The sequence below is a fragment of the Marmota monax genome, unplaced genomic scaffold (genome assembly GCF_021218885.2).
Source record: "Marmota monax isolate L192 unplaced genomic scaffold, Marmota_monax_Labrador192_F-V1.1 WCK01_AAM20220418_F8-fsc00006, whole genome shotgun sequence".
NCBI classification, from domain to species: Eukaryota; Metazoa; Chordata; class Mammalia; order Rodentia; family Sciuridae; genus Marmota; species Marmota monax.
Window position 1 is genome coordinate 9,036,954 of NW_026693712.1, and position 27,793 is coordinate 9,064,746.

General features: G+C 51.2%; 1 protein-coding gene across 2 annotated transcripts in view; it reads right to left on the reverse strand.

The window, feature by feature from the left end:
- Tcof1 (treacle ribosome biogenesis factor 1) overlaps positions 1–25,894 on the reverse strand; it is a 35,591-nt gene extending 9,697 nt beyond the window's left edge. The window contains exons 1-18 of one of the 2 annotated variants that reach the window (XM_046460248.2): positions 25,748–25,894; positions 23,330–23,385; positions 20,594–20,736; positions 17,990–18,063; positions 17,324–17,510; positions 16,720–16,793; positions 14,561–14,791; positions 12,933–13,145; positions 12,535–12,753; positions 12,255–12,437; positions 11,885–12,094; positions 11,465–11,719; positions 11,178–11,375; positions 8,511–8,645; positions 8,124–8,318; positions 7,751–7,951; positions 4,883–4,990; positions 112–298 (exon numbers count right to left, since the gene is read on the reverse strand). In XM_046460248.2, coding sequence (XP_046316204.1) covers positions 112–298; positions 4,883–4,990; positions 7,751–7,951; positions 8,124–8,318; positions 8,511–8,645; positions 11,178–11,375; positions 11,465–11,719; positions 11,885–12,094; positions 12,255–12,437; positions 12,535–12,753; positions 12,933–13,145; positions 14,561–14,791; positions 16,720–16,793; positions 17,324–17,510; positions 17,990–18,063; positions 20,594–20,736; positions 23,330–23,385; positions 25,748–25,855 — 2,977 coding nt within the window. In that variant the 5' untranslated portion in view covers positions 25,856–25,894. The remainder of the gene's footprint in view (positions 1–111; positions 299–4,882; positions 4,991–7,750; positions 7,952–8,123; positions 8,319–8,510; positions 8,646–11,177; positions 11,376–11,464; positions 11,720–11,884; positions 12,095–12,254; positions 12,438–12,534; positions 12,754–12,932; positions 13,146–14,560; positions 14,792–16,719; positions 16,794–17,323; positions 17,511–17,989; positions 18,064–20,593; positions 20,737–23,329; positions 23,386–25,747) is intronic. The other variant, XM_046460249.2, reaches the window with a different exon arrangement.
- Between the last annotated feature and the right edge of the window lie 1,899 nt (positions 25,895–27,793).

The window sequence follows — 27,793 nt, forward strand, 5'->3', positions numbered from 1 at the left end:
ACCAATCCCTGGCCATGCAACTCGACCAGAGTTCTGTCCCCTTTCGCCTCAATGGGGTCATTGCCAGCAGCTCCACCCAGCTGAGCCTGGCAGGTGAAGCAGGGCACTCACCAGGAGTGGAGGACTGTGTGGCGGGGATCAGGTCTTCATCCTCGCTCTCGGAGGAGGAGTGCCGGGCAGTGCCATCTGAGACCCGGGCCTTCCTCAGGGTGTTCGCAGCTTGGGCCTGTGCAGGAGTAGCAGGTGGGCCAGCTGGACTACGATTAGGGTCGACAAAAATCAGAGGGGGTTTAATCACCTTGAAAAACAAAAACAGAACATACCCCCCAGTGATTAAAAGCTTGGCCAGGGAAAGAGGAAGACAGGAACTTTGTAAGGCAAAGGGGTCCAAGAAGCGTAGGCGCAGCTGGGCACAGAGGCTACTCTAGCTGCCTAGGGCACTCCCAGCCCACACCCATCCCAGGGCACCTTCCAAGACCCAGCACAGCACTTCACAGTTCACAGGAGCCCACCTGACCCTGACAGTGAACCCCCGAGGGCAGCAGTATCAGTTATACTCACAGGTGGGAGGTCTACAAGCTACAAGTCCAGAAAGGGAAGGAGTGCCCACCATCATAGCCTGCTAGAAGCAAAGCCAGGGCCACAGTGTTCAACTGAGCCTTCTTTCCCCTGGCTGACTTTAGAGACCTGGTGAGGCGGAGCCCTAAAGTCTTTCCTACAGTGACCTGGCCATAATGTAAGGTTCCCCAGGAAGGTGCTTAGAGTCTAGCTCTCCCCATTGCAGCAACTCTGACATGTCCTTGAGATGTGGCCCAGGCTGCAGCCCCAGCTACACTGACCTAGTTTCAATACATAAAATACATGAGGAAAACAAGGGTGGTTGGGTGGGGAAGAACCACGGGATTAAGATTTAAAGGGATTAATAACCTAATGCAGCGTGTGGCCCTTATTTGGAATCTTATCTGAACACATCAAATATAAAAAATACCATTCATGAGGTAATTGGGGAAATGAGAACGCTTGTCTGGGTAGGTCAGTTTTTTTAGCTGTGATATACAATCGTGGTTGTGCTTAAAAGGAAGAAAAAAGAAAGAGACCTCATTCAGACCGGCACACTGAAATCCTAGTGGATGAGACGACAGGCCTAAGACCAGCTTCAAAGTGGCCAGGGTGCTGGGAGGTGGGGGGGGGGGGGTGTGCTCGGAGCCAGCCTGATCGGTGCGTGTGACTGCAGAGACTGGGCTGGCTGTGGAGTTCTTCACACTGCCTCACCTTTGGGTGGGCTCTCAATGTCCCAATGAGAGAGTGACAGGAAAAGCAGGTGGCAACAGCAGCTCACTGGTATTGTGCAGGCCAGTCTGGCTAGGAACTGCAGCTCCTAGAATATGCCACCCATGCACCAGGGGAATCCAGGTCTGCTTCCTCCTAAAAGCCCCCAACTAAGGAGAGCAGGGAGAGCCATGAGCCAAGGATGGGGGCACCTACTTTCCACTTGGGAAATGTCAGCACTAACCTGAGGTCTGTTCCTGCTCTGGCTAGTGGGGCAATTCAGGGCAGGAGGGGGAGGTGCCTGAGGCCTGGGTGAGGGGCAGTTAGACCTGGGGCTGGGTTGGGTCGGGTCTCTGTTCGACACACCACCCTGCCCACCTCGTGGGCCTGACTTGTCATTCAGTATCCCTCAAGGTGCTGTGCTGAGAGAGGTAAAGTAAAAAGTAAGCAGAAAGGTGCCTGCCCGAGGGTGGAAGCTCTGCTGGGCTTAGGCCCTTCCTACCCCTGCCAAACAGCCTCCCCCACGGCTGCTCTGATCTGCCACTTCCAGAGCCTTCCTTCCCACGTGATGAAAAAGAGAAGGATGCAAAGTGGGAGAAGGCTTGCAGTGGAGGGAGGGGGATCTATATATATGTGAGAAGACAGAAGAACAGATTGTCGGGGACCAAGAGAGGCAACGAACCCACTGAGGCAAACAATAGCGTCTCGGGATGTTAAAAGCAGCGCAGCAGCAGAGCCTCCTCCCAGCTCCACCGGCCCACGCCACCCCGGCCAGGCCCGGCCGCTGGGCTGTGGGAGGGAGGTGGTGCAGGGGCCCGGATGCAGAGGGCAGCTGGGCCACAAGGGGCCCACAGCCCGGTACTATTCTAAGCAGGAGAGCAAGAATCAGGCCTGGAGAGTTCAAAGAGGAGGGCTGCATCACCAAGGGTGCAGGGGACACCCCCTTCTGTGCCTGCCTTTGCCATGACAATCCTATGTGGTCAAGCCCCAAAGGCCGGAGACCTAGTTTCTCACCTGTTGAAAGAACAAATAGTAATCCCTGTCGGTCACTCACTGGGATGGGGGCACTGAACATTAGCTCATGCAGGGGCTCCTGTTCTGGTTAGAGAAGCTCCTTGAGCGTCATTGCTCTGCTCGAGCCCATGGCTGCACCTGTAGGTGCGGCATACTAAGGACCAGAAGGAGCCCAGGGGCTCCCTTCCCACTCGTGCTCTGGTGCCCGTGGGAAGAAGCCAGAGGCTTCCTGGGCAGCACCTGCGGCCTGTTAAAGTGGAGGTCACAGCTTGTGTCCTCACTCAGTAAGACTGGGGCCAGGTGGAGCTGGTGGCTCAGGCTGCAGACCCCAGCATGGGACACAGTCACAAAGGCATGATTGCTCCAAGAGTCCCTGCCAAAACTGCCTGTGGAGTGGAAGTGTAGCTCATTGGTAAGAGGAGTTCTGAGCACAGGAGTCCCTGGGCTCATCCCCAGCACCTCAAAAACAACACAAAAACCTGTCCGCGGATTGGGTAGCAGAATCTGGGCCAGTCCTACCCTAGGGGACTAAGAAATGCCACTATTTGGGGATGTGGCTGAGAATTTTGAGCCTTGCCCCAGGGGTTGAAAAGGCTGAGGTCCAAAGACTTTGCTCAGGGTGACCAGCAAAATGCTCTAAAATGCAGAATTGGAAGTTAGTTCTCTAGGGACCAGCCAGGAGCTCCTCCTAGTACCCAGCATGCCAGGCCTTAATTTAACACCCTTAGTTTCTGACAGGTTTCTCCTCTCTGAAACTCTGAGGGCAGGGCCTATGTCTTTTGTTGTTTGGCACAATAACAGAGAAACTGACACTTTCAAAAAAATTAATTAAGCTGGTAGGTAAAAACCACATATGCTCTTGGTGCATATCCATGCCGTGACACACATGTGTCGTGGAATGGCTCCCTTGAGCTATTTAATGCATGCATTGCCTCACACACCTACCACTTTCCTTCTAATCAGCACCCAAGCCAGGCTGCAGTGCAGGCCCTAGCCAAGGCCCCTGCTCTACACAACATGGCAGAGGTGCAGCCAGGGGACTGGGATTGGAGCCTGGGGCTCAGCCCACATCAAGCTCTTGCTAGGTTGGTGGGCTAATAAGAAAAACAGCAAAAACTGCCAATAGCAAAATGTTTGATAAATGCTTAATAATGATAGTAATCATAATTAAGGGACTGAGAAGCTTAAAGTCCCCCAGCTAGGCGGAGGCCACAGCTTCCCCAGGAAGTGCCTGTCTTCCCAATCTTCCCTGGGGAATGCACAAACTGCCGACTATTTTCCCTTCTGCTTTTCAAACAGGGGCTCCAGAATCTTCAGGACTAACGTACCAATTAAATGGTTCAGTTTAAGCATGATGTTCATTTTAATTGTGTTAGCCAGCCCCCGCAGGGAAATTCAGAGGGGCCCCTCCCTCCCAGCTGTTCTGAGCCCTCAAGAAGGAGACTTCACAAAGCTCCACAGCAAGCCAGGGGCACAGCCCAAGCCCCAGAGAAATGTCTGGACAGGGCCAGGGAGCACGGCCTGGGTTCAAATGGATGGGGCAGGCTGCTCAACTCTGAGCCTCATCCCCCTCCTTAAAATACAAATAACAAAAGGACCTTCCCTCAGAGTTCTTGTGGGATTAAACAGAATAACTCAAAATGGGTTTCAGTACAGTCCCTGGCACACAGGGAGGGACCAATAACATTAATTTTTCACCATGGTTTTGGTGAAGGTGTGCGAGCAGCCGTCAGGAGAACCTCAGTGACAGACTGACACCTGATACAGAAGGACAGTGGTGAAGCAGGCCCACTGGTGTGGGGGCTGCAGGATTCCAGCAGCTCTGGTGAGGCTGCTAGAAAGGCCTGGGTTCACATGAAAATTTAGGCCCCAGCAGTCAAGCTCCCTTGGTCTCTGAAGTCAGAGAGAAGATGGGCTTGGTCCCTCCCTTGGGGACTCTGTCTAAGGAACACCAGGGGTGCAGCAGAGCATGCTAAGGTGCCACAGTTGCTCAGGTTGGGGTCTTGGGCGAGGCCATGGAATTCTGATGAGCCCTGCAGAGAAGCTCAGGTCCCAAGCCAGGACAAGAACATACAGGGGCCAGGAGCCAGTGTTTGTGCCCTTCTCAGCCTCTTCCTGAGAATCTGGGGAAATTGCTTCAACTCTCAGGGCCTCCATTCCTGAAGTGTCAAATGGGGCAATGCCACCTGCCCTCCTGACAATCATAGGCATTCTGGCACAGGCAGAGGATTGTGCCAAGGACTTGAGGTACTTGCATCAGTACAGATGAGGAGACAGGCACTGTTACCGACCCCACCCATTTTACAACTGAAATGCCAAGCCTCAGGAAGGTCAAAGCATTTGCTGGGGCCTAGGGCTGGTAGGTATGGACCTGGCCTCTACCCTCCGCTACCCTGCTTGGAAGCCTATGTGTTCAACTTTCTCTGCCGCCTGCCTCATGGGGTTACTGTCCAGATGAATGTGTCAGAGAGAGCTCTGGAAACTGTGAAGTGTGTTTAAAAGTGGCAAGTTTTCCCTGTGGCAAGATCTGCACCCCACCCCCAGTTCACCACCCCTGCTGAGCTGGGCCTGGCGTGTCTTCGGACCAGGTGCTGCCTACCTGGCTTGATGGCAGCTCTTCGCCACTGCTGTCTGAGGACACCTCTGCATTCTCAGCGGGTCCTGAGGTCAGGGCCTTGCCTCTGGCAGTCTTGGAGGTACCATCCTTCTGAGGAGGCAAGAACATGATGGGGAAGGGGTATGAGCTGAGGGGGAACACAGCTAGTGACAATGCCCCTCTTGTGTTCTGGCTCTCTGGGGAAGATGGCACAACTCCATTCTGCATACACACAAAAAGGGGACACCTGCTGGCCAGGCATGCCCCACAGCCACTGGACACATATCTCCATCTACTTACTTTCTTCCAGACCTGACTCTGAACTTGAAAGGTGTGTATGACTTAGTCACAGCTAAAACCTGGGGGCTGTGGTGTTGGTGGCCTGTAGCCTGGGGCGAGGTTGCAGGTCAGTGGTCTCAGAACAGCTCATATGTGATTCTAACACCCCCAGCTAAAAGTGGCCTGCTGGCCGCCATCCCTCCCGGCCAGGCCAGGCATGAGGGGCTGGCTGAACGGGCCCTGCAGTCAGGCCAGAGGGCAGTTCCGTGCTCCCTACCAGGATAGAGACTCTATCTGTCATTACTTCAGTTCAGCCACAAGAAGCATTGGGTGTGCCTGAGCCCTTGATTCCTCAGGAGGAGCTAAAAGAATCTGATTTGTATGAGGCATTTATCAATTTTAACTTTTCTTATTTTTGTCTTTTTCAATACTGGGGATTGAACCCAGGGGAGCTTTATCATTGAGCCTTGTCCTTACGCCTTTTCATCTTTGAATTGCCATTTAAGTTGCCAAGTCTGGCCTGGAACTTGCCATCCTCCTGCCTTAGCCTCCTTTGTTGGAATTACAGGCATGTGCCACCGCACCCAGCTTCCCAATTTTTTTTGGGGGGGTACCTGGGATTGAACCCAGGGGTCCTTAACCACTGTGCCATATCCCCACTCCTTTTTTTTTTTTTTTTTAAAGAGAGAGTGAGAGAGAGAGAACTTTTTAATATTTATTTTTTAGTTTTCAGCGGACACAACATCTTTGTTTTTTGTATGTGGTGCTGAGGATCGAACCTGGGCCGCACGCATGCCAGGCGAGCGCGCTACCGCTTGAGCCACATCCCCACCTCCCCACTCCTTTTTAATATTTTATTTAGAGACAGGGTTTCTCTAAGTCGCTAGGGTCTCACTGTGCTGAGGCTGGCTTTGAATTTGTTATTTTCCAGCCTCAGCCTCAGGAACTGCTAGGATTATGGGTATGCACCAACAGCTCTGGCTCCAGCTTCCCAATTTTTAAATGGGGCAACTACAACACACACAGTTGACTGCTTCCCCAGCAGTGATGCCTATCAATCTTCCTTACGGATTCTGACTCTGCTCTGGTGGTGCTCATCACCTGCTCTGGGGAGGGTGGCCCTCCTCCTAGCCACTCATGGGAACTACAGGCCCCTCATCAATGATCAGGGTGAGGGCTTGGGCACCTCCAGCCGGAAATCTGGAAAAGGAGACCTGAGAAGGGGTCTGCTAGGAATGTTTGCAGCTCTTCAGGAGCTGCTACAGCCCTGCTATGACCAAGAGGCTAGTGGGTCATCAGGGAAGCTGAAGAACCGGTCCCCCAGTGCTAAAGCCCTTCTGAACTGGGTTTTCTCCTGCAGCCTGGGACACCATGACTGACACAGCAACTCACCAAAAACTTATGAATCAAAAAGCTGCACAGGTCAGTATATGACTGGGATCCATGTCTTCGCCTGGGATCTAGACCCTACATATATGTTACCAGTGGCAAGCAACAGGAAGGATGCTGTCTGTGAGACAGTGCCTTTACTGACCACCTGCCCTTGGGTCCATCGGCTGCACACACTGCTTTGTGAAGTTCACATCTCCACCTGTGCCTGGGCATGTCTGGTCTTCCTTCTAGCTCAGTTCAACCATACTTGCCTCTGGCCTCTCACAGACCTGTTTTCCTCACTCCAGAAGATAAAAGCACTACCAGAACATTCTTCCATGATCCAGTCACCTGTCTCGCCCTACATACTACAGGCTCCTTGAGGTGAGGGCCAATGCCTTCCATTCACAAAGGCAGAGGTCAAACTTAGGAGCATCTAACACAGTTCTTGATGTTTGTTTTACTTATGAAGAAAATGGAAATCTAAGAGATGAAACTTGGCCAGGAGTGATTTCTGGCTTCCTTCAAGAAAAGGAAGATTTGGCCATAATGAGGGTACATTTCTACAAGGTCACAACTGGTAGTTTTATAATAGGGCCGTCCCTCCAGTTGGCTCTAATTTTGCTACATACCTATGGTCTCTCCTATTCCCAAGGCTCAGCGTCAGTTGCCATCGTTTATCACTTCTGTCAGGCCAGTGTCAACCACTTCCATATCGTGCCTGAGCCCTAACTAGAATCTGTCACCCTAAGTTTCTGTAGGACATAGCTAGTCCTGGTGCCTTCTATAATCAGAGAAAATTGTCCTGATAAAAGGTCATTTCTCATTTCCTCTCTCCCAACTCCCCAGGACCAAGGCTCCACACTAAGCTAGCTGGGACTTCCCTTGGGAGACGCACCTGCCTCTGAGGCCTAGGATATGACTTCCTTTACCCCGCCAGACCTCATGATCCCTGCACCACAGTCCAAACCTCTGTGCCTTAAAAGGAGCTGCTCAACTGAACTTGCACAGATATCTGCTCGAGCCTCGGACACCCTTCATTGGGGAGACCTTGGTTTGAGGGATTTACAGCAGATGACATCTAAGGGACATGGAGGATAGCAGTAAAGGAAGGGACCCTAGAGCCAGAGCCTTACTGTGCTCTTCTTTCCCCACCTGGCCCTGAACTTGAGTTCCAACTGAGGAGTGGATGGCGGTGCCTTGGAGGCCTGCAGGTCTTACCTGAGCCGGGGTCACAGCTGCTGGTGTCTCCCCCTCACTATCGGACTCCTTGCTGCTGCTATCTGAATCATCCTCCTGCTTCCCCAGTGGGGCCTGGGCGGATGCAGACTTAGGGGGAGCTGGAGGAGCCCCTTTCATGGGGGAACCCTTGGCAGGGCCTGAGGCATTCCTGACCTGGAGTTTATTTTCCAAGGGCTTCGCCTGCAGTGAGAGAGCGAGCGAGGGCAGAGAGACGGGGAACGTGTGAAGACGAGGAGGTGGATGGGCAAAGAGGGGCCATGGCCCTTGTAGGGGCTGGGCTTGGAGCATGCCTGTGGCTCTTGGCACAGACAGTGAAGCACAGGGGTGCTCCCCACCCAGCACCCTGGCCCACCTGTGCTGGTGCCACCTCCTCCTCTTCACTGTCTGACTCCTCCTCGCTGCTCTCTGAGTCCTCCTCCTCTGCCCTGCCAACAGACCCCTTCTGGGTCTGGGCTGCTCCGGCCACTGCCTTTCCCGTGGTGGCCACAGATGCCTGGCCCTTCATTGTGACGGTGCTATTCTGGGGGGTTCTCACTGATGGCTTCCCCTGAATTGGGAGGAGATTATGGTACTGGAGACACAGGGGAACAGCATAGCTCCTTTCAGACTAAACTCCCCCATGGTATGACTCCCAAGGTCACCCCTGCCCAGGCAGGGCCTTGTCCAGGCTGGGGCCACTGCTTGGTTGTCCTTTCTGCCCTAACTCCTGACACTTCTTGTGGCTTTTGGCCCCACTTGCCTTGGCCGGGGACCCCTGTTTGGCTGGAGCAACTGCAGTAAGCACTTTTCCGGGGGCTGACGTGGCTTTGGCTGAAGACGCTCTAATGGGAGCTGGGCTGGCTTTGGCCTGAATGGTGTTCCCCAAGGCCTTCACCTGGAAGGAAAAGAGAAAGTTACAGGAGCAGGTGACATGCGCAGGCAGAATGTGGATTCTGTAGTCAGATCCTGAGCTCGGATTTGGGTTCCTTCATTTAATAGCTGTGTGAATGTGAAAGCATTTGATCTCACTGGGCCCCAATTTCCTCTTCTGTAAAATGAGGAAAATAACCCCACCTATAGGGTTATTGTGAGATTAAGTAGGAAATCCTGTTTGTTTGACACAGTGCCTGGCACATGCGAAACACTCAAATTCATTACCGTAAGCATTTTTCTTTGTGGGAACTAAGCATAAGCCTATCTAGAACCAAGGTGCCTTCTAGGTTCCCTTTCAGTTAGGTAAAAGTTGAGGGCCATAAAGGGTAGGTAACATTTCTCTGCCTCCCTGCTGGCTGGAATGCCGAAGTAATAAACGGAGCTTGAGCAGCCACATTAATCTATGAGGAGGGAGCCAGGTACTGAGGATAATAGAACAAGGCAGAAACCATTTCCAAAATGTCTGTCTGGGTCTCCGGCAAATGCAGATCTTACAGAGAGTTTGATAAAGGATATTTCCAGAGATCCTTGCCAGAAGTATAGCAGTAGGCCTGGCATTGTCAGCATCTCAAAGCCCTGGCTCATTCAGAGATGTCGTCTGGTCAGTGTCAGAAGATACCCTACCCCAGTGTCCCTCAGGTGCATGAAAGTAAGTGGAATGAAGAGTCAGGACTTCAGAAAGGAGAAGGCTACCTGCACATAACCCAGGTGAGAGCGTGCCAGCTCCTCAGGCTGAGAGCTCACCAGCACAGAGCTCCTGTCACCTAGGAGAGTCTTGCTTTTACACAGACATGAGAAAAAGGACAGAAGCTGCAAGGGCCACCCTGACCCGACAAGTCTCAACACATAAAAAAAGGACTGAAATCATACAAAATCTGTTCTCCAACCACAGTGCGATCAAATTAGAAATCAACAACAGAAAGAAACCTGGGTAATCCCAGATATTTGGAAATTCAACAACCCACTTCTAAATAACCCATGGTTCAAAGAATAAAAATAAAACGCCCACCTCATGGTACAGGTGGGAGGCTCAAATGGGAAGACAAACACTTAAGTGATCTGCACAATAAAACCCGGAGGCACTGGATCTGCAATGTGTCTGCATCTAGGAGGAAGGGGAGGAGCCTGCTGGCCCTGGAAGGGGCCCCTGCAGAGCCTGAAACCATGGTGGAGGAATCCCGGGACCTTGGGTGCCATAAGTCAACAGTAAGCAGGGGACAAAAAGATTAAATAAATGTATCTGGTACAGAGAAAGAAGAAATGACTAATATCTGAGTGATTATTGAAAAACACCAAGAGCGACAATGAAAAATAATAAAAGTGAGGGTGTAGAGGGGGTAGGGACTCTTTACTGCTCCCCACTCTTCAGGGCAGGGAGGCCACTCTGAATTCTGTTGCACATCAGCCTGGCCACCTGCACATAACCCAGGTGAGAACTTGCCAGATGCAGGCGCTCTGCTGGGTGCAGCAGGTGAGATCCACCCCCTCTCACCCACCTGGGAGGGCTGGTGGCAACACACAGTAGTCCAATGAGAGCCCCCACAGACTAAACACGTGCTAGGACAGGAGCTGGAACTTGAACCAGGCAGTGTGGCTCCAAACCCTTGCCATCTACCCCTGCCACCAGACAGATGTGCAGTACCCAAGCCAGGTGTGCTCCCCTAACCCCCCCCCCTTAGAGTCTGTAAACAAGTCAAAAATAACACCTGGCATTTTGCCAGGGGAATGTTAGAGTTCGTAAACAAGTCTGGATGGTGCCTGGCAAAATGCCAGAGGGAGTGGTTTGAGAAGTAACAAAAGCGAGCCATTAAGTGTGGAGATTCCTTATTGGTTGACTGATGTATCTAGTTTATGCTAATTAGATAAGCTGTGTGGAATGTATAAATACTGCTCCTGTCCTGCAATAAAAGGCTCCCACTCCTGCTGTATCAATCTACACAAGTTCCTCGTCACCCCCCCGGTTATTCTGCTGCGCGGCACCCCCCATCTGGTCTTTGAACGGGCTGCTTTCTCTGTCTGGAATCCTCTACCCGACACTTCAAGGGCGACTTCTAGCCCCTGGCTTAGATGCCATTTCTGAAAACCCCCGGATCTGACTTCCTTACTCTGCTAGTCCAGGCACACATCCTCTACTGTAACCTTGCCTCACCCTGCTGGAAGGATGCATGCCTATGTATATCCACACCCTGCTGGTGGGGGGGACTTCTATGAGGGCCAGGGCCTCAGCAACCCCAGCCCAGGAGCGCTCCTGGCAGGGTGGGTACTCGACAAAGCATGTGGAAAGCACTGGAACCTACGGGAGCTCACAGGGCCACAGAGACCCTGGAGTTCTGCTGGGCAGAGAAGCTATAGAGAGCCTGGTGGGGAGCAGAACTGGTGGAGGCCATCCTGGGGCTATTGCGAGAAGCGAGCAAGAGTGGCCCCAGGCAAGCCCACCCTCAGACCTGGCCTGGGCCTAGCGCGGGTGGTGCCACTGGCTCCTCCTAGGCCTCACCGGTGCTGGAGTGGCAGCCTCCTCCTCACTGTCGGACTCTTCCTCACTGCTCTCAGAGTCTTCAGAATCCTGAGCTCTAACCTGGGAAACTGAAGGCCCTGTCTTCCGAGGGGGCGCTGGGGCAGTTCCTTGCCCGGAGGGCCCTTTGGTGGGTACCAAGGCAGCTCTCGCTTGGAGGCCTTTCCCCACAGACTTCACCTGGAATGAAGGAAGGAAGAGGGGTCTCGCAGGAGCCCAGAGAGCACCACGGGGCCAGCCCTGAGCTGGCAAGCCTACACGGGTCTCACCTGTGCCACAGCTGCTGCACAAGCAGACTCCCCCCGCTCCTCCTCTGACTCCTCTTCACTGCTCGAAGAGGAATCCTCCTCTGGCTTCTGGGTACTCCAGGCCACAGCTGGGGATGAGGAAGAAGTCATGGTTCCTGCTTTCCAGGGAGCTGGGGTGCCCACGTGCACTGGGGGGATCTTGGAAGATGCAGGGGTAATGGGAGTGCCTTTCTTGGGGGAAGCCTTAGTTTGAGGAGTTTTCAAAGCTGGTTTTGCCTGTGGGGACAATGATAATAAAGATAAATTAGAGAAGGTTCCTGGATTCTGAGGTACAGCCCCATTGCTGTTCCCCCAACAGCCAGAACCCATATGCCGACTTGCAGGGCTGGAGGTCAGGGCGCTCCAGTCAGGATGAATAGCTGCCTCAGCACCCAGCCTCACCTGGGCTGGAGTCCCAGCTGCCGATGCCTCTTCCTCACTGTCAGAAGATGTCTCGCTGCTCTCGGAGTCTTCCTTGGACCTTTCAGCCTTGACCTGGCTGACCCCAGGCCCTGCCTTCTGTGGGGGCGCTGGGGCAGCTACTTTCCCCAAGTGTCCCTTGGCAGAACCCGAGGCAGGTCTGACCTGGGCGGTTTTCCCAGAGAGCTTGGCCTGAGTGAGACACACGGGATCAGGAGAGGGAGCCCAAGGGGTGACGTATGCAAAGACAAAGACTGAGACAGCAAGCAGAGTCGCAGCAGAGGGGACAGGGGATGGCAGGCCATGCAGGCTCCCACACTGAGAATGGAAGGGCCTGGCAGAAGGACCTCACCTGGGCCAAGGTGGCTGGTGGGGCTTCCTCCTCACTGTCCGACTCCTCACTGCTGCTCTCCGAAGCCTTCTCCACCTCCTTCACCTGGGCTGCAGGGACTACCGGGCTTATGCCCTTCCCTAGAGGTCCCTGAACCACAGTCGAGGCAGGTTTCATCTGGAGATTTTTCCCCAGGGACTTTGCCTGGGAGTGGCAAAGGACAAGATCAGGGAAAGGTGCTCTGAGGGGGATGCACCAGTCCACAGGAGACCTTCCTAAGCAGGGTGTCCTTCAGCCTCACCTGAGTAGGGTTCACGGTTAGGGTCATGGCTACTGGTGCCCTCTCACTGTCCGAGTCCTCACTGCTGCTGTCCGAGTCCTCCTCTGGCTTCCCTGCCGAAGCCTGGATGGCAGCAGGCCCTGTTTTCCCAGGAGGCACTGGAGGGGCCCCTTTCCTGGGAGACTCCTTGGCAGGGGTTGAGACAGCCCTGACCTGAGGACTCTTCTCTGAGGGCTTTGCCTGCAGTGAGACAGTGGTGGGGACAGTCAGGGTGTGGGTGTGTACACGGAAGAACTGACAGGCCAGTGACACCACAGGGCAAGAAGGTAAGTGGCTGGAGCCCAGCACAGGGTAGGAGAATAAGTCCCTGGAGACCTTCGGGAGAGCCCATATTGCCAGGTGTCCCTCCTCGGCTGTACCTGAAGCAGGGCAGTGGCGGCTGGGTTGTCCTCCTCGCTTTCAGACTCCTCCTCACTACTGCTCTCCGACTCCTCCTTCGGTTTCCCCACCTTAGTCTGGGTAGCAACAGGCCCTGCCTTCCCTGGGGGTACCGTAGTGGCCCCTTTCCCGGGGATCCCCTTGGCAGAGGCTGGGGCAGCTCTAGCCTGGAGGGTTTTCTCAGTGGCCTTTACCTAGTGAACGAGATGAGGCAGGTGACTCTCCCTCTTCTAAAGATCCTCTGGCGATGCCTTTAGGCCAAAGCCCAGAGGCCCCAGGGTTGCTGAGACCCCCAGCCTGCCTCCCCACCCGTGGCTCCTCTTCCTTTGCTCTTCTCTCTGCTCTCTGGCTCTGTGTTGCCTGGTGGCTTTTCTGTCTCCCCCTAAAATGTCCAGGCCACGCAGCCCTGGGTCACCCCCCCACACCCCTGAAAATAGGTGGCTCCGATCTTCTAAGAACCAGTTATTCCAGGTGGCCTTTGTTTGGATCACTTCCTTTCAATTTTTTGAACCAACAAGGAGAATGTAGTTTCTGTAAAAAAGACACACCTGGGCTCCTTCTGAAAAGTGGACAGCCATGTGGTCCTCACTAGTCTTTGGGCACAGGGGAAGGGCCCTGAGCTGGGGAGCAGCAGCAGGCACACTCAGACCGGTCTCTTCCTACTCCTAATCCCACCTGGAGGCCTGGGCACAGGCTCTGCTTCCTGCCTAGAATGACCTTCCTTCCTGAAGATGTCCTTCTTCAAGCTAGGCCTTGACTCAGATCTCTCTTCCTGGGAGCCACTTAATTTGATTTTGTCATTTCTATGTACCCTGCCTTACTTTCCTTTCTTTTCAGAGTTGGGGACTGAACCCAGGGTTTTGCCTGCAAGGCAGTCTCTTAGCTTCAGCCTCCTTTCATATTCCCTAGCATCTAACATAACTTGCTCTCCTGTCTTCCTCTTGCTCTGATTCCAAGGGCTTTGCAAACCCTCTACCTTGCCCCTGGGATGTGTCCAGAGCCTTGGGGGCTGCAGATCTGGCCATTCCTTAGGGGAAAGGTCCCAGCAGCAGAGGAAGGTACCTGGATTCCGTTAGCTAACATGGTATTTGTCTACTCAGAGTCTGGGCTGACCTGAGCCAGCGGACAAGGTAATTGAAAAGGTCTCAAGACCGTTCTTGGACTGGGGTTATGGCTCAGCGGTAGAGCCTTGCACATGTGAGACCCTGGGTTCGATCCTCAGCACCACATAAAAATATATGAATAAAATAAAGATATTGTGTCCAACTAGTCTATAAATATTAAAAAAAAAAAAAAGTTCTTAGCAGGACTAGCTAAATTGAGGACAACAGCCCATTTCCAGACAGGGAAACTGAGGCAAGTGGTGTGGTCACTGGCAGAATTAGGATGTAGGACCCACTCTCCGGGAACTAGCTATTCTAGGGTGCTGCATGGGCCAGAAGGGCAATGTCCACAGGTGCTGAAGCCTGCTACCCAGCTGTCCTGATCATCAACTCAAACACACTGCTCTCTTCCCTCTCCCCAGCTCCACATAGGTCTTCTCTGGCAGAGGCACTCATCACCCGGTGGCTCTGCCAGAAACTGGGGGCCATGGGCATCAGGGCCTCACCTGGTTGTGTATCCCTGCAGGGACCTCTTCATCACTCTCAGATGACTCCTCGCTGCTCTCCAACTCCTCTTTTGGCTTCTTGGCCCCCTGGGCTGGAGTCAGGGCACTTTCTCTGACCTGGAGTGTCACATCCCCCATCTTCCCAGGCCTTGGGGCCGCCCTTTTTGCTGGAGACTCCTTGGGGGCAGCAGGTGAGACTTTGACCTGGGCTGGTTTTCCAGAGGTTTCCACCTGGAACACACAGAATCCTCTGGTGATGCCAAAGCTCAGAGGCTGAGGAAATACATAATAACCATTTCATTTCCCCTTAGGTGCAGAAGGTGCTTCATTTGAATTTCAAACAGCTCCTCCAGGCAGATATTATCTTTACTCCCATTTTTCAGATAGATACAAATCACTCAAGGTCAATACAAAGGCCTTGGATGGAATCCCATCTGGAGGGGTCTTTCCTGGTTGGTGTCCAACCAGGGCAAACTCTCAAGCACCACGCTTGTCCTGCACATGGCATGCGTAGGGTCCAGCTTGGAGAGGGGCAGCCAGCCTCTCAGGAGAGCTGATCTTTGTCAGCCCCTTAATCTAATGTTGCTGATAACAGGGTCTTGCTGAGGGCCAGGATCTGAATGCTAGTCTTGCCACTGGCTTACAGCTGGGGCACATTCCTTCTGTGAGCTTAAAAATTCTAATTTCTAAAATTCTGATATAAATTTTTTTGGGGATTGAATCCAGGAACCTTAACCACTGAGCCACATCCCCAGCCCTTTTAAAAATATTTTATTTAGAGACAGGGTCTTGCTGAGTTGTTTAGGATCTCACTAAGTTGCCAAGGCTGACCTTGAACTTATGATCCTCAGTCTGCCTCCCAAGCTGCTGGGATTACAGGAGTGCCCCCACTATGCTCTGTAAGACCCCACCTGACCCTGGGTCATTCATGTCCTCAGTCTCAAACTCTGCCTCACTGCCACTGAGTTCTGCACTGGTCCTGGACCACTTAGGCTGCCTGCCTCAGCACTGGTTTGCCAGCAGTAGCAGTCCCCTTTCCCTTGACCAGCCTGGGGTGATGGGACCAGGAGCATCCTTATAGCTGACTACATCTAGGGCCTGGAGAGGATGGAAGTTGGGGTCAGGCCTGGGGCTGATGGGAGTGGCCTCAATCCCCCTAACTCCTGCTGGTCCTCCCTCTAAAACAGCTTTCAAACTAGACACCTTGATCCCAGTCATTAGCATCCTCAGCTATTGTTATTCCAACAGCTCCCCAGCTTGTCTATACAAAGGGCCCACCTGGAACCCTTGGCTGTCTTGCTGTGAGAGCAGACATAACTCAGGCCACCTTAACCTCTGTTCCCAAAACACTGCAATGGACTCTCATAGTCCCTGCAATAAAACCCAAACTCCCATGGTGGTCTTCCAGGTCGCATAGTGGATCTGGCCTGCCAACCTGTGAGTGACCGCATCTTGTAACATTCTGGCCCCCACTCACAAAGCTGCAGGTCAACATTCTTTAAAGCATGAGCTTTCTCTGCCTCCATCTCTGCATGTGCTGCCCTCCTGCCCATGTTTATTCATCAGGGTCAGGTTCCTGCTTCTGCCCTCATGACTCTCCACTTCCCCTTCAAGTAACTGATGGATCCCATTATGCCTAAACATCTGGGAACCTTCTCTTTCCTGATGGAGGCAGGCTCACCAGGTGTTCCCAAGGCCTGACACTTAGTATATAGGGAATGACCTCTGAGGACTTCTCCCAGGTCAAAGTTCAGAGAAGAGACAAGGCCACAGAGTCCTGCCCTAGGTGGGCATTCACCAGTGGTCTGGAATACTCTCAGCAGCCTCACCCATGGCCACACATGACAGCGACACTCCTGCCCAGGGGCCTTGGTCCTACCTTTCTTCCTGTTTGGAATATGCCCCCCTCCCTTCCACTGTGCTCCAAGGCCACATCTCTCAGGAAGCTCACCCCATCTCCTTCCCTCACCCTAGTTACCTGACCCCTGAGCTGTGATCAATACTGGGATCCCTGTAATCCCCATGCACCAAAAAGCCTTGCCAGGTCCTGGCCCAGTTGTTGCACTGATCTGGGCCCATTGGTATTTGAAGTCCCAGTCAGGCCCCTGGGAAGGTCAGAGGCTTGGAGAGGGTGACTCCTGTGGATGAGTAGCAATTACCTCCATATCTGTCTCATCGCTGGAGCTGGAGGTGTCCTCACTGGAGCTGTCAGCTGGACCGGCTGACACTGTCCCTGAGGGAGGAACATAGAGATGAACATCATCTGTCTACTCGCCTGACCCTCCCCCGCACTGCCCCCATGCTGGCTGCTAAGCACTGATTAGTTCCTCATCTGCACAAAAATCTCTCCTCTTCTGAAATGGGAACCATCATTAACTGTTTTCCTGCACAGCTATGGTAAGGGCCAGAACAGGACCCCACAAACATGCACCAGCACCTGAGAGTTCGTGCATCTCCCTTCACCACGATGCCCTCAGAGGCAGGAAGGGCAAATACCCACTTTGCTTAAGAAACAGTCAAACCCAGGCCTTTCTGTTGAGTCTCCAATCCACCAGAGTGATAAAACAAAAAATGCTCTGACCACCACCCAGGTTGCTTGGATGTTTACAGAAAGTGACAGTGACATCCTCCAGCTAATCTACGCTTGCTATTATGGAGACAAACCTTTGAATTCCAAATGTCTCAGAGCTTTAACAAAGCAGTGCCCAGGCTGGTCTCCCAGCCCAAACCTGGTGCTGGGCTACTAGAGGTGGGGATTCTCACCAGGCTTGGCAGCGGCTCTGTGGCCTGGGACACTGCTCTCCTCCTCTGTTTCTGAGACCAAGGTGGTATTTGCTGAGGGCTCTGTTGACTTCTTGGGTGACTTTCCAGAGAGGAGATGGACCACTGCCTTTGCCGAGGGAGGATGTGGCACAGAGTTCACAGTCTTGCCCGCTTTCTTTGTCTTTGCCTACAGAGAACAAGAAGGTCAGGAACACCTGGTATGGGAGGCAGGATGTGTGAGCGTAGCCCACCTGCTACTAAACCTACCACTGCCACTTCTGAAGTGCGCAAGTTCAAGCAAACTGTCCCCTACCCATGGCCTTTACTTCTTCTTTCCTGCAGTTGGGCTGAAATTGCCTTCCCCGGGGCACTGAAAGAATTGCAGTACAATCCTGGGGCCACAAGGGTTCCTTGTCAAGTGGTAAACATCGGTTTGGTACAAATGTTATAATCATTTCACAATTACTTTTACATATTGTTGCTACTGTTCCAATTTCAGGAACATAACCCTTTATAGGTCTATAACCGCACTTTATGGGTTATCAGAAAATGATATCTGACTTTCTAAGCAGTTTCTGATTTAACCTCAACTTTTAGACATAGGGGACTGTTCCCTATTGGACACTTCAACTCCCACAGGCACAGTGTGGAAAGCGGTCCACTCACCTTGGCCTTCTCTTTCATGCTTGATGGCAAATGCGCCCCCACAGCAGAGACATTGGTAGATGCAAGTCTAGGGGCTGCAAGACACAAACACCACACCGCTGGATGAGCCAGATGGGCCTCCCCTCGAACAATGGGAGGCGGGTTTCATCTCAACTAACAACTCAGTTGCTATTGACTGCCTGGGGCTGCTGCGAGAAGTTGACGCTGACTTCAAAAGTGGGAAAGAGCTACGATCCATTAGCCATGTCTATCAAGGAACATGGAAGCTCTGTATCCACATCCTGAGGCTCTCCCAGCTCCCCTGTGGCACGAAACAGCAAGGCCCCAGAAGGAAAAGACTGGCTCATGTCCCTGCCACCCACTACTACAAGCACTGCACAACTCTGGTGGGTAACATTCACACAGGCCACCATACTACAGGCCTGAAAGTCGCCTGCATGAAGCAGCAGTGGGGGCTGGGAATGCAGTTTTGTCAGGGGGCACTTACCTAGCATTCTCGAGGCCCTGGGGTTCCACCCCAGCTTCCCTGCAGCCCCTCACCACACATCCAGGAAAAGAAAAAAGGCACAATAGACAGACGGTCAGCCCTGGGTCCATAGGGAAAGCTACTTGGAATTCAAATGTCTTTTTAATGGAGAAGTGGCTGAACCATGAGACATAGGCCCAGTCAGATGTTGAGATTTATAGATTCTTAGTGCTTTGAACAAAGGTATAGCCTCCTCAGATCTCAGACAGGAAAAGATTTCTAAGTTATTAAAAAGAATGTTACTGAGATGAATGAATGCATGATCTAATTCTTTTTCTGGCACTTAGTACCATCTCTCTCCTTTCTGTAATGATGGAACATTTTAAACATATTCATAAGTACAGGGGAAGGATACTGAACCACCCAGCTCCAACCATTATCAGCTTGTAGCCAATCTTATTTCATCTTTTGTCTCATCCGCTCTTCCCCATCATGCCTTGTTTTGAAGAAAATGCCAGACATTCTGTCATGTTGCCCACAAATACTTCAACTTATTTTCCTCAATGAGGACTCTTTTAAAAAGTATAATTACAATTCCATTATCACAGCTTTAAAAATTGCACAGCCAAGCCAGGCACTGTGGCACATGCCTGTAATCCCAGCAGCTCGGGAGGCTGAAGCAGGAAGATTGCAAGTTCAAAGTTAGCTTCAGCAATTTAGAGAGACTCTTGTCTCTAAATAAAATACATAAAAAAGGGCTGGGGATGTGGCTTAGTGGTTAAGCGCCCCAGGGTTCAATCCCCAGCACACACACAAAAATTGCATAACCAGTCACTTTGAAATTTGACCATTTCTGTTTGGTGTATAGGTGTGCACATATGCATGTAAGGATGGATATTTGTTTGACCTTGCATGCAAGACAGGAAGTTTTACAGGCCACCCACCAATAGACACATGCAAGGAATGAAAGGAAGCAGGGGAGGAGAACAGGAAACCTTCCAGTTTTCTTCTATATAGTTTGTCTAGTTCAAAGTGAACTTGTTTTGCATTTATAATTTAAGAAGATTAAGCAAGACATAAAATATATATCCAGTGTGATCTCAAACATCTTTCAAAGTAGGCTCAGGAAAAATAAATGAAAGAATAATTTGCTGAATTATAGGTAGCAAGAATATGAGTGATTTTTTTTCCTTTTCTTTTTCAAAGAACCTTCGCAATATTATACCCCTCCTCCTCTGTACTGAGGGTTGCCAGGCAAGTACTCTACTATTGAGCTATATATCCCCAGTCCATTTTTTTTTTTATAAATTCTGAGACAGGGTCTTACCCAGGCTAGCCCTGAACTTGTGATCCTCCTACCTCAGCCTCCTGAAGAATATAATGAATACTTTATAATGAATCTTGCATTTCTTTTACAATCAAAAATTATATTTAAAAAGTCAAGAAACTGAAAAAAAAATTAAGGAACTGTCTTTTATGTAAGCAAAAAAAAGGTAACACAATGCCTAGGAGACAGGTTATGGCTGCTGCTAAGAAAGCACAGGGAGGCTTGAAGTGAGAAGGGCAACAGCGACCTTCACAGATCACTCTATGCTCGGAAATCATTGCCTGGCACAGCCCTTAGCACCAATGTGCACACTGCCAAAATGAGGGGGGACAAGCACTCCTGAAGCAGCGCCCAGGGCCACACAGAGTAGAGGGGTCTGTTAGCAGCCTTCTAAAGCATTTCCAGCAGCGCTTCTGAAAATGTGGTCTTCTTTCCACCCCATCAGAATCACTTCAGAGCTTGTAAAAATCAGCTTCCTGGGTCCCTCTGAAGGACTATGTGCTGCACGGACCCACCTGGGTTTTTGGGTTTACCCTTGGATCCCCAAGATTGGGGACACAACATTTGGCACAGCTAAAAGGCTCAAACAGATCTGTGATGGCTTCCCAATCTCCCCACTAAAAGGTTCTGTCTTCCCAGGGCTCACACTAGGGGAGAAACTGGAGGAAGGCTTCACCCCGGAGCAATCTGCTATCCCACTGGCCTTTCCCTATGGTACAGGCCCCCAGCTGGACCCCCACCGGCACCAGGGATGGGGACCCGACTGAGAGGCCCAAGTCCCCTAGCAGCACCCCACACGCAGGGCTCTTACTGGCTTTGACAGTTTCAGCTTCTGCCTCATCCTCCTCCTCTTCCGAGCTCTCTGAACTACTGACAGGGTCTGACACTCGGGTCTTCTTGGCTTGCAGGGCTGCATCTTTCTCTGCCTTCCGCTTCCGGCCAAGCTCCGAAGTCCTGCAGGACAGGGATGATTGGCTATACCAACTGGATGACAGCACACCTCCATAAGATTTGGGAAGAGAGTCCTTACCACATCCTCCTAGCCCTCAAAGGAAATGTGTACAGGGTTTAAACAATGATGAGAACACAGCGTAGATACAATCTGTATTCTGCCTTTTCACTCCTTTTGTAAAGTGCCTTTCCAGTTCTCAGTCAGTCTTGAAAATAACCATGAATGATCAGTAATGTCACAGAACAGGAGCAGCTAACTGTCAGTGACAGGTGCTGTCCCATGTAGGCACTTTGCAGAACTAGCAGCACTCCTGCACTGCAAGCACTTAATGCACGAGCTGTTACCTCTTCTTGAACCAGGGTCCTTGTCCCTCCTACCTGAGCTCTAATCCAGCCTCCTCAGAGCAGCCTGCACTGATGTCCCCTCCCCTGAGGCATTCTCTGCCCTGTCATCCTATTTCCTTTCCTTCTGAGTACCTTTCTCTATCTTCCATGATTTTACTTGCTTCTGGCCTGACCCCCTCAACTACACAGAAAGGGCTGGGGGTGTGGGAAGACTGGCAGCTCACTAGAGTCCCCTCAGTGCCTTGCACACTAAGTGACTTGTCCAGGTCGAGGAGTAAGTTGGGGGCACTGACAGAAGAAGCACCCAGATGCCTGAGTCTCCTGAACTTTCAGGTTATCACCTCTTTTGACCCACGTTCCCACCTCCAGGGAGTCTACCTATGCCCCATGTCTTCCAGCTGGGGTGGACACTGCTCTGCCAGTTCGAGATGTGTGGCACAGGTCCCTTTTTTCCCAGGGGGAGCACTTGTCAGGAATCTCCTGCTAAGAGGCTTCATTGACTACATTTATCCACTTGTTCTGCCTCTCTCCTCCCAACAGAACGTGAGTTCTGAAACACTAAGGAGTTTCTCTGGTTTGTTCCCTATTACATCAACAGTGCCTGGCTTATAGTGGGTGTCCAATAAGCACCAAGGCAGGCGGGGACCCCTCCAGTTGTCAGCTTTAGCACTTTACTAAGGACTATTGGATTTAATCCTCAAATTGCAATGAGATAATTACGTTTTCATTTTACACATGAAGACAGACTCAGGGAGGGCAGAAACTTGCTCAAGGCCAAATGGCTGGTGGATGGGTTTGGAATTTGCAGGGAATCATTGGGCTAGTTTGCCTAAAGGGCAGGAGTCTTAGTAGTACTCCTCACCCATAGAGGGGCCCAGGACAGGGAAGGGCTTACAGCTGCTCACTGATGTGGTGTTCTAGGGAAGGAAGTCCTATCAGCAACACCCACACACCTGGCTAAGACAAACAGGGTGAGGAAGTATGGGGTGTGTCCTGAGCTCTGAGCTCAATTTAGCAGCAGAGGGGAACCAAGACCTGAGGGCAGGCAGGGTTTTCAATGACCTTAGCTCTTCCTGGGAGGCTGGGATTTCTCTCAGACCATTCCTGCCTTTGCTCACACACCTCTGAGGATAGGAAGCTCACTAGTCTCTCTATCACTTAATTTTTGGACTTCCCGGATATTCAAGTGTTTGTCTTCAGAAATGAAACCTATCTTCTTCCCGCACAGGTATACATGTGGGACCACTATACCCACTCCCTTTGTCCTCAAAGATGTGCAGACAATGGTTCCTCAGTTCTCTCCTAATACTCCTGTCATTCCTCATGGGACTGTCATAGCACCCCTCTCCCCAGTCAGCCATGGTCAGGCCAGTGCAGGGACAGAACACAACCATCCCCTCCTCCACTCATTTTTTTTTTTGTACCAGGGATTGAATCCAGGGGTGCTTAACCACTGGCCTCTTCCCTAGCCCTTTTTCTTATTGTGTTTTGAGATAGGGTCTTCCTGAGTTACTTAAGTCCTTTCAAAGTTGCTGAGGCTGGCTTTGAACTCATGATCCTCTTATCTCAGTCTCCTGAGCTGCTGAGTACTGGAGATTAAACCCAGGGGTGCTCTACCACTGAGCTATATCCCCAGCCCCTTTTATTTCATTTTGAGACATGGTCTCGCTAAGTTGCTGAGGCTGGCCTCTAACTTACGATCCTCTGGCCTCAGACTCCTGTTGTTGAACTTACAGGTACGAGTCATTGTGCCTGGCGCAATACATGTTTGTTGACCTGTACACAGTGGTGCATGCCTGTAATCCCAGCAGCTTAGGAGGCTGAGGCAGAAGGCTTGTAAATTCCAGGCCAGCCTCAGCAACTTAGAGAGGCCCTGAACAACTTAGTGAGACACTCCTCTAAATAAATAAATAAACAAATAAAAATAAAGGCTGGGGATGTGGTTAAGTGTCAATGGATTCAATCCCCAGTACCAAAAAAATAAAAAACAACAAACAAACAAACAAAAAAACTTTGTTGATCAAGTGGATAACAAACTTGTGAGACATCTTGTTCTTAACAGATTAAAGCTCTTACTTAATGCCCACCCCACTAGTGGCCAGATACCCACACATGTGATATGATCTGGCTTCCTGGGAGCAATTAACAGTGTCCACAGTGAGCTGTCTTAGACAAGATTAATAACCTTGTTTATTCCCAAATGATAGCTTGGAGGTATCCCTATTTAAACCTTTAGCTCCACAAAACTTACAGTTGCCAGTGTGTATAGATGTCCAGAAGGGTGAAAGGCTGAACCGGGAATTTTTTCTACAGAGAAGAAAAAAGAGACCCACAATTATCCCCTGACACAGTAAGGATTCTCCCTGGGCTGAAATATCTTCTCCTTGACCTTAGGGCTTACATAGACAGGTGATTCAGACATTTGTCCTTTGCCCTAGGACAAATGTCTGTTTGGCCTTGCCAATCTTCCAGAGATGAGAAGTGCACGTAATTCCAGTGGGAAACCTTTTTGATACAATGTGATGGTAAGAGGCACCTTTGTGAGGCTAAAGCTAAACTATTCCAAGCTAGCATTTATTCAGCCTCCCTGGTACTAGCCACTTTTAGATGCCACAAGACAGGGTTTTTCCTGCCCCTGACCTTTTAGAAGGCCTTCAAAGGCCTAGCCAGTCAACTCCCAAAGCACAAACCACAGCCCAGAAACTTAGGCATCCACTGGGCATGAGTGTAGCCCACTAGTCTGCTGGGAAGAGACTGAGCCCATGTGGTACTGGGTTCTGGAAGAAGAAGAGGGAAGCAGGTAGAATCTAAACCCTTGGAACAAAGGCCAGAGGGTCTGCTTTCTCTGTGAATGTCAAGAACCCAAACTGTCATGTGTTCCAAGGAGGGTGAACAAGCAATGAGACAAGGACACAGAGTATCAGCAATCTGAACAGAGTGGCCAAGAGGCACACCTGAGTCGGGCAGAACTCTTCAGTTAGCTGGATACGCTATTTCTTCAAATTTCAGAATCCTTCTTTAACATGGGGATAATAAAACTCACCATCTAGGAAGGTATCAGGTATGAAGGGGACAACAGGTGCTGGCACAGCACAGCGAGCTGGTAACCCTGATATTCAAGGATCAGCCTCACTCTGCTCCCCCTGCCTCCTAGCTCTAGGCACAGTAGCTTCCTCACTGCCCTCAAGTGTCAGGTAAACAGCCCCCAGTAGAGCTTTGCCTACTGGGAGAGTGCTCTCTTTCCCCTGCTAACTACATTGTTCACTCCTTCCTTTTCTTTAGTTGTCTGCCCCAAGTGCCACCTTCTCAATGAGGTTTTCCTGATTGTGCGACTTACAGTGGAACCCTGACATTTCTTATGCCCCTTGGCTGCCTCGTTGTGATAGCCAGCACCTACCATCAGCTGGATACACTACACCATAAGCGTCTGTTTTGTCTTTGTCACTATCTGTTCCTGCTAGAACATATGTTTCATAAGGGCTGGATACTTTTGCTTAGGCACATACTCCAATGAAGATGGTACTGTATCTTGCTTCTCTTATCTGGTAAGTAATATAACCAGAGTAAGAAGGGCAAATGAGGTCCAGGGAGGGTTGGGAAAATCACAAATAATGTCTTAGGCCCATCACCCTTTGGTCCCTCCAGGAGGTCCAGCAAGCAAGCATTAGGACCAGAGATTTTACTGTAACCAAAGTGATGTTGACCCATCAGGTCAATATCCCTCTCATCAGTTTAAAATTCTCCAACAATTTACTCTTCAGGTGAAGACCAAAGTGTCTATGAACAGCTCCAGCCAATCTACCCCCCCATCCCCTGGAGACAGGATTTCATACACAGGCCACAGCTGATTTTCCAGAGGCCAAGGCATCTGCAAATTCCTACCCTCCCTGCCACACACACAGGGCATTTGCTCCTTTGCCTGGAATACCCACCTCTCTTCCTTCAGCTCAAGTTAACTGCCACTTCCTCAGGGAAGCAGTCCTGGATATTCCTAACAAGGCACTCTGCAATCCCGGTTTTAGCACGGTATCTCTTATTCTTACTACCTAGTGTTAAGTGCAGTTACTTTTGTGATTCTTTGATTGGTCTCCTGTGCCAGACTGCAAGCTCCAGGAGGTCGGGGAAACGTGTTCACCACTCTATCTTCTGAGCACAAGATTAAATTGCCCAATGAATGAAGTGAGAAATGACTGCACCAGGAGTTGGTGATCCAAAGTTGTCCGTCAGTGATCAGTACCCAGGATGGCCAAGGGCCTGAGTTCTAGAACAAGAGGTAAGGACTCCCTCCTCTTGGTGCTTAACACGGGGCTGATCGCAATCCTTTCCGAGACCGGCACCAACCACCGCGCCCTAGGGGGGGCCGCGCCGAGCCACGTGGCCCAAGACTCGGGAAACTTAAAACCGCCGCTACCAGAAAGGGGGTGGAGGGAAAGGGCGCGGGAATTACAAAGTCCTGAGCGTGGGATCACACGTCCTGGCCCGCCCACTGCCCAGATGGGGAAACTGAGGCCCGAGTGGGTTGGAAGTCGCAGAGGGGAGACAGAGGCTACCTCTCTCCCACCCCTGGCCCTCGACCCCGAGCCCTGCAGGGACCCGCCGTCCACCAGGTCTCCCGGGGAGGAGGCGCGGACTGCTGCTCTAGATCTCGCACGCGGCCTCGAAAGCTCACCTGGCTGCTCTGCTCCTTCACTGCCCGCGCCGCGCGCACGTATCCGGCCTGCACCAGATGCTGGTAGATCAGGGGAAGCAGCTCCTGCCGCTTCCTGGCTTCAGCCATGCCCGCGACCCGGGCCAGCGGCTCACCTGCACGCCCCGCCCCCACGATCCCCGCCCGCCACTTCCCTCTTGCCCTTAGACCTCGCGCGTCCCACTTCCGGCTCCTCGTTCGTCCCCACCGCGCGGCGAGCCGGGAAGTGTAGTCTCACTCCCTGCAGTGACGGGTCCCGCTCCGGCAGGCCAGGGGGCGGAGACTTCCCGGGCAACAAGCCCTCCCATTGGTGAGGGGGCGTGTCAGGTCATGGACATACCCCCAGGGCCGGCCATTGTAGGAGTGACCCTCTTAATCCTTTAGGCTGCTTCTTGAAGAGATTTGCCCTCCATGGTAATTCTCTAGAGCCTGCGACAGGTTTGACTCCTCTCTGAATTCCCTAATCTACATCTCTGGCTGCACCCGAGCTTCCAGTTATCTACTCATTCACTTCACACATTTTTTTAAGGACCCATAAACTTGGCATGAGTTGTCATTGGTTTATTCATTCAGTCATTCACTGATTGAACAAATCCTTGCTGAGCCCCATACTTTGGGCTAGCATCTGGCTAGGTGGGGGCATAAAAAGATGAATAAGATGTGGTGGTTGCCATTATAGCTCACGGGGCTAAAGACAGTTACCAAGCAGCTATACAGTTCAATGCCTGGTGTGTGCAGTCGGGACAGGCGCACCCCAGGGGAGGACGAAGGAGGGGCACTTAATCCCACAGAAACATCTAAACTAAGGCTCAAAGACAGTAGGAGTTTACTTTTTTATTTTTATTTTTTTGGTACTGAGGATGAAGCCAGAGACACTTTACCACTGGGCTACATCCCCAGCCTTCTTTATTTTTTTATTTTGATACATGGTCTCACTAAATTGCTTAGGGCCTCATTTAATTGCTGAGGCTCGCCAGGAACCCTCTCCCAGGGAGTCGCTGGGATTACAGGCATGCACCTTGCTGACAGGAATTTTTAGGTGCTGAGGAGAGACTGACACACCAGGCAGGGGACACAGCTTGAATTAGGACATGAGAAACAGCCTAGGTATAGTCTAGGAATCCCAAACAACCCTGTGCTGCTGGGCTGTACAGTAGGGAGGAGAGGAATCCCAGTTAGGACATCTAAGGATGCAGAAGTAGACAGATTTACAACACCCCCTCACCATGACCAATGCATGGAGGGTGGATTTTTGGAGAGCAAAACTAGATGTCAGGTTGTTGAGGAGAGTTGGCAGGAAGAGGATAAGCTGGGCTAGGGAATATTTAAGACAATGGTTCTAAACTTTATGGACCCCTTGAGAATCTGATGACAGCTTGAATTACCCAGCCTTTGCTCTAGAAATGTTGGATATGTACAACATATAACACTTTCCACCCAAGTTCAGGAACCAGATAAGCAGACATCCAGACTTCCAAGGGTTAGGGACCACTGCCTAGGGGAAGAAAGAAACAGACAGGACCAGGTGACTGATTAGAGGTGGTGGGCAAGAAGAGGGAGAATAATCTACATTCACCATGGAGTGACTGTCTACTGAGTACCTACTTTTGGAGATAAATTGTCTTTACTCCTACAGAACTCACAGTTGAATGGAGAAGACATGCTAAACAAATAGTCACATAATTCACTGTTACAAACAGCTGCTAAACACAGACAGGAAAAGGATGGCATTTTCTTATGTAGTACGGTGTTTGAAAGCTACACTGAAGTCACACAGCCTGGGTTCAAATTCTGGCTTTGCCTCTTATTAACTAAATGACCTTGGGAAAATTACATAACTTCTCTGGGTCTCTTTTTAAAAAAAATATTTATTATCTTTTAGTTGTAGTTGGACACAATATCTTTATTTCATTTTTATGTGGTACTGAAGATCAAACCCAGGGCCTCACACGTCCTAGGAGAGCGCTCTACCGCTGAGCCACAATCCCAGCCCCTCTGTGCCTCTTTCTTTATTTGTGAAATGGAGAT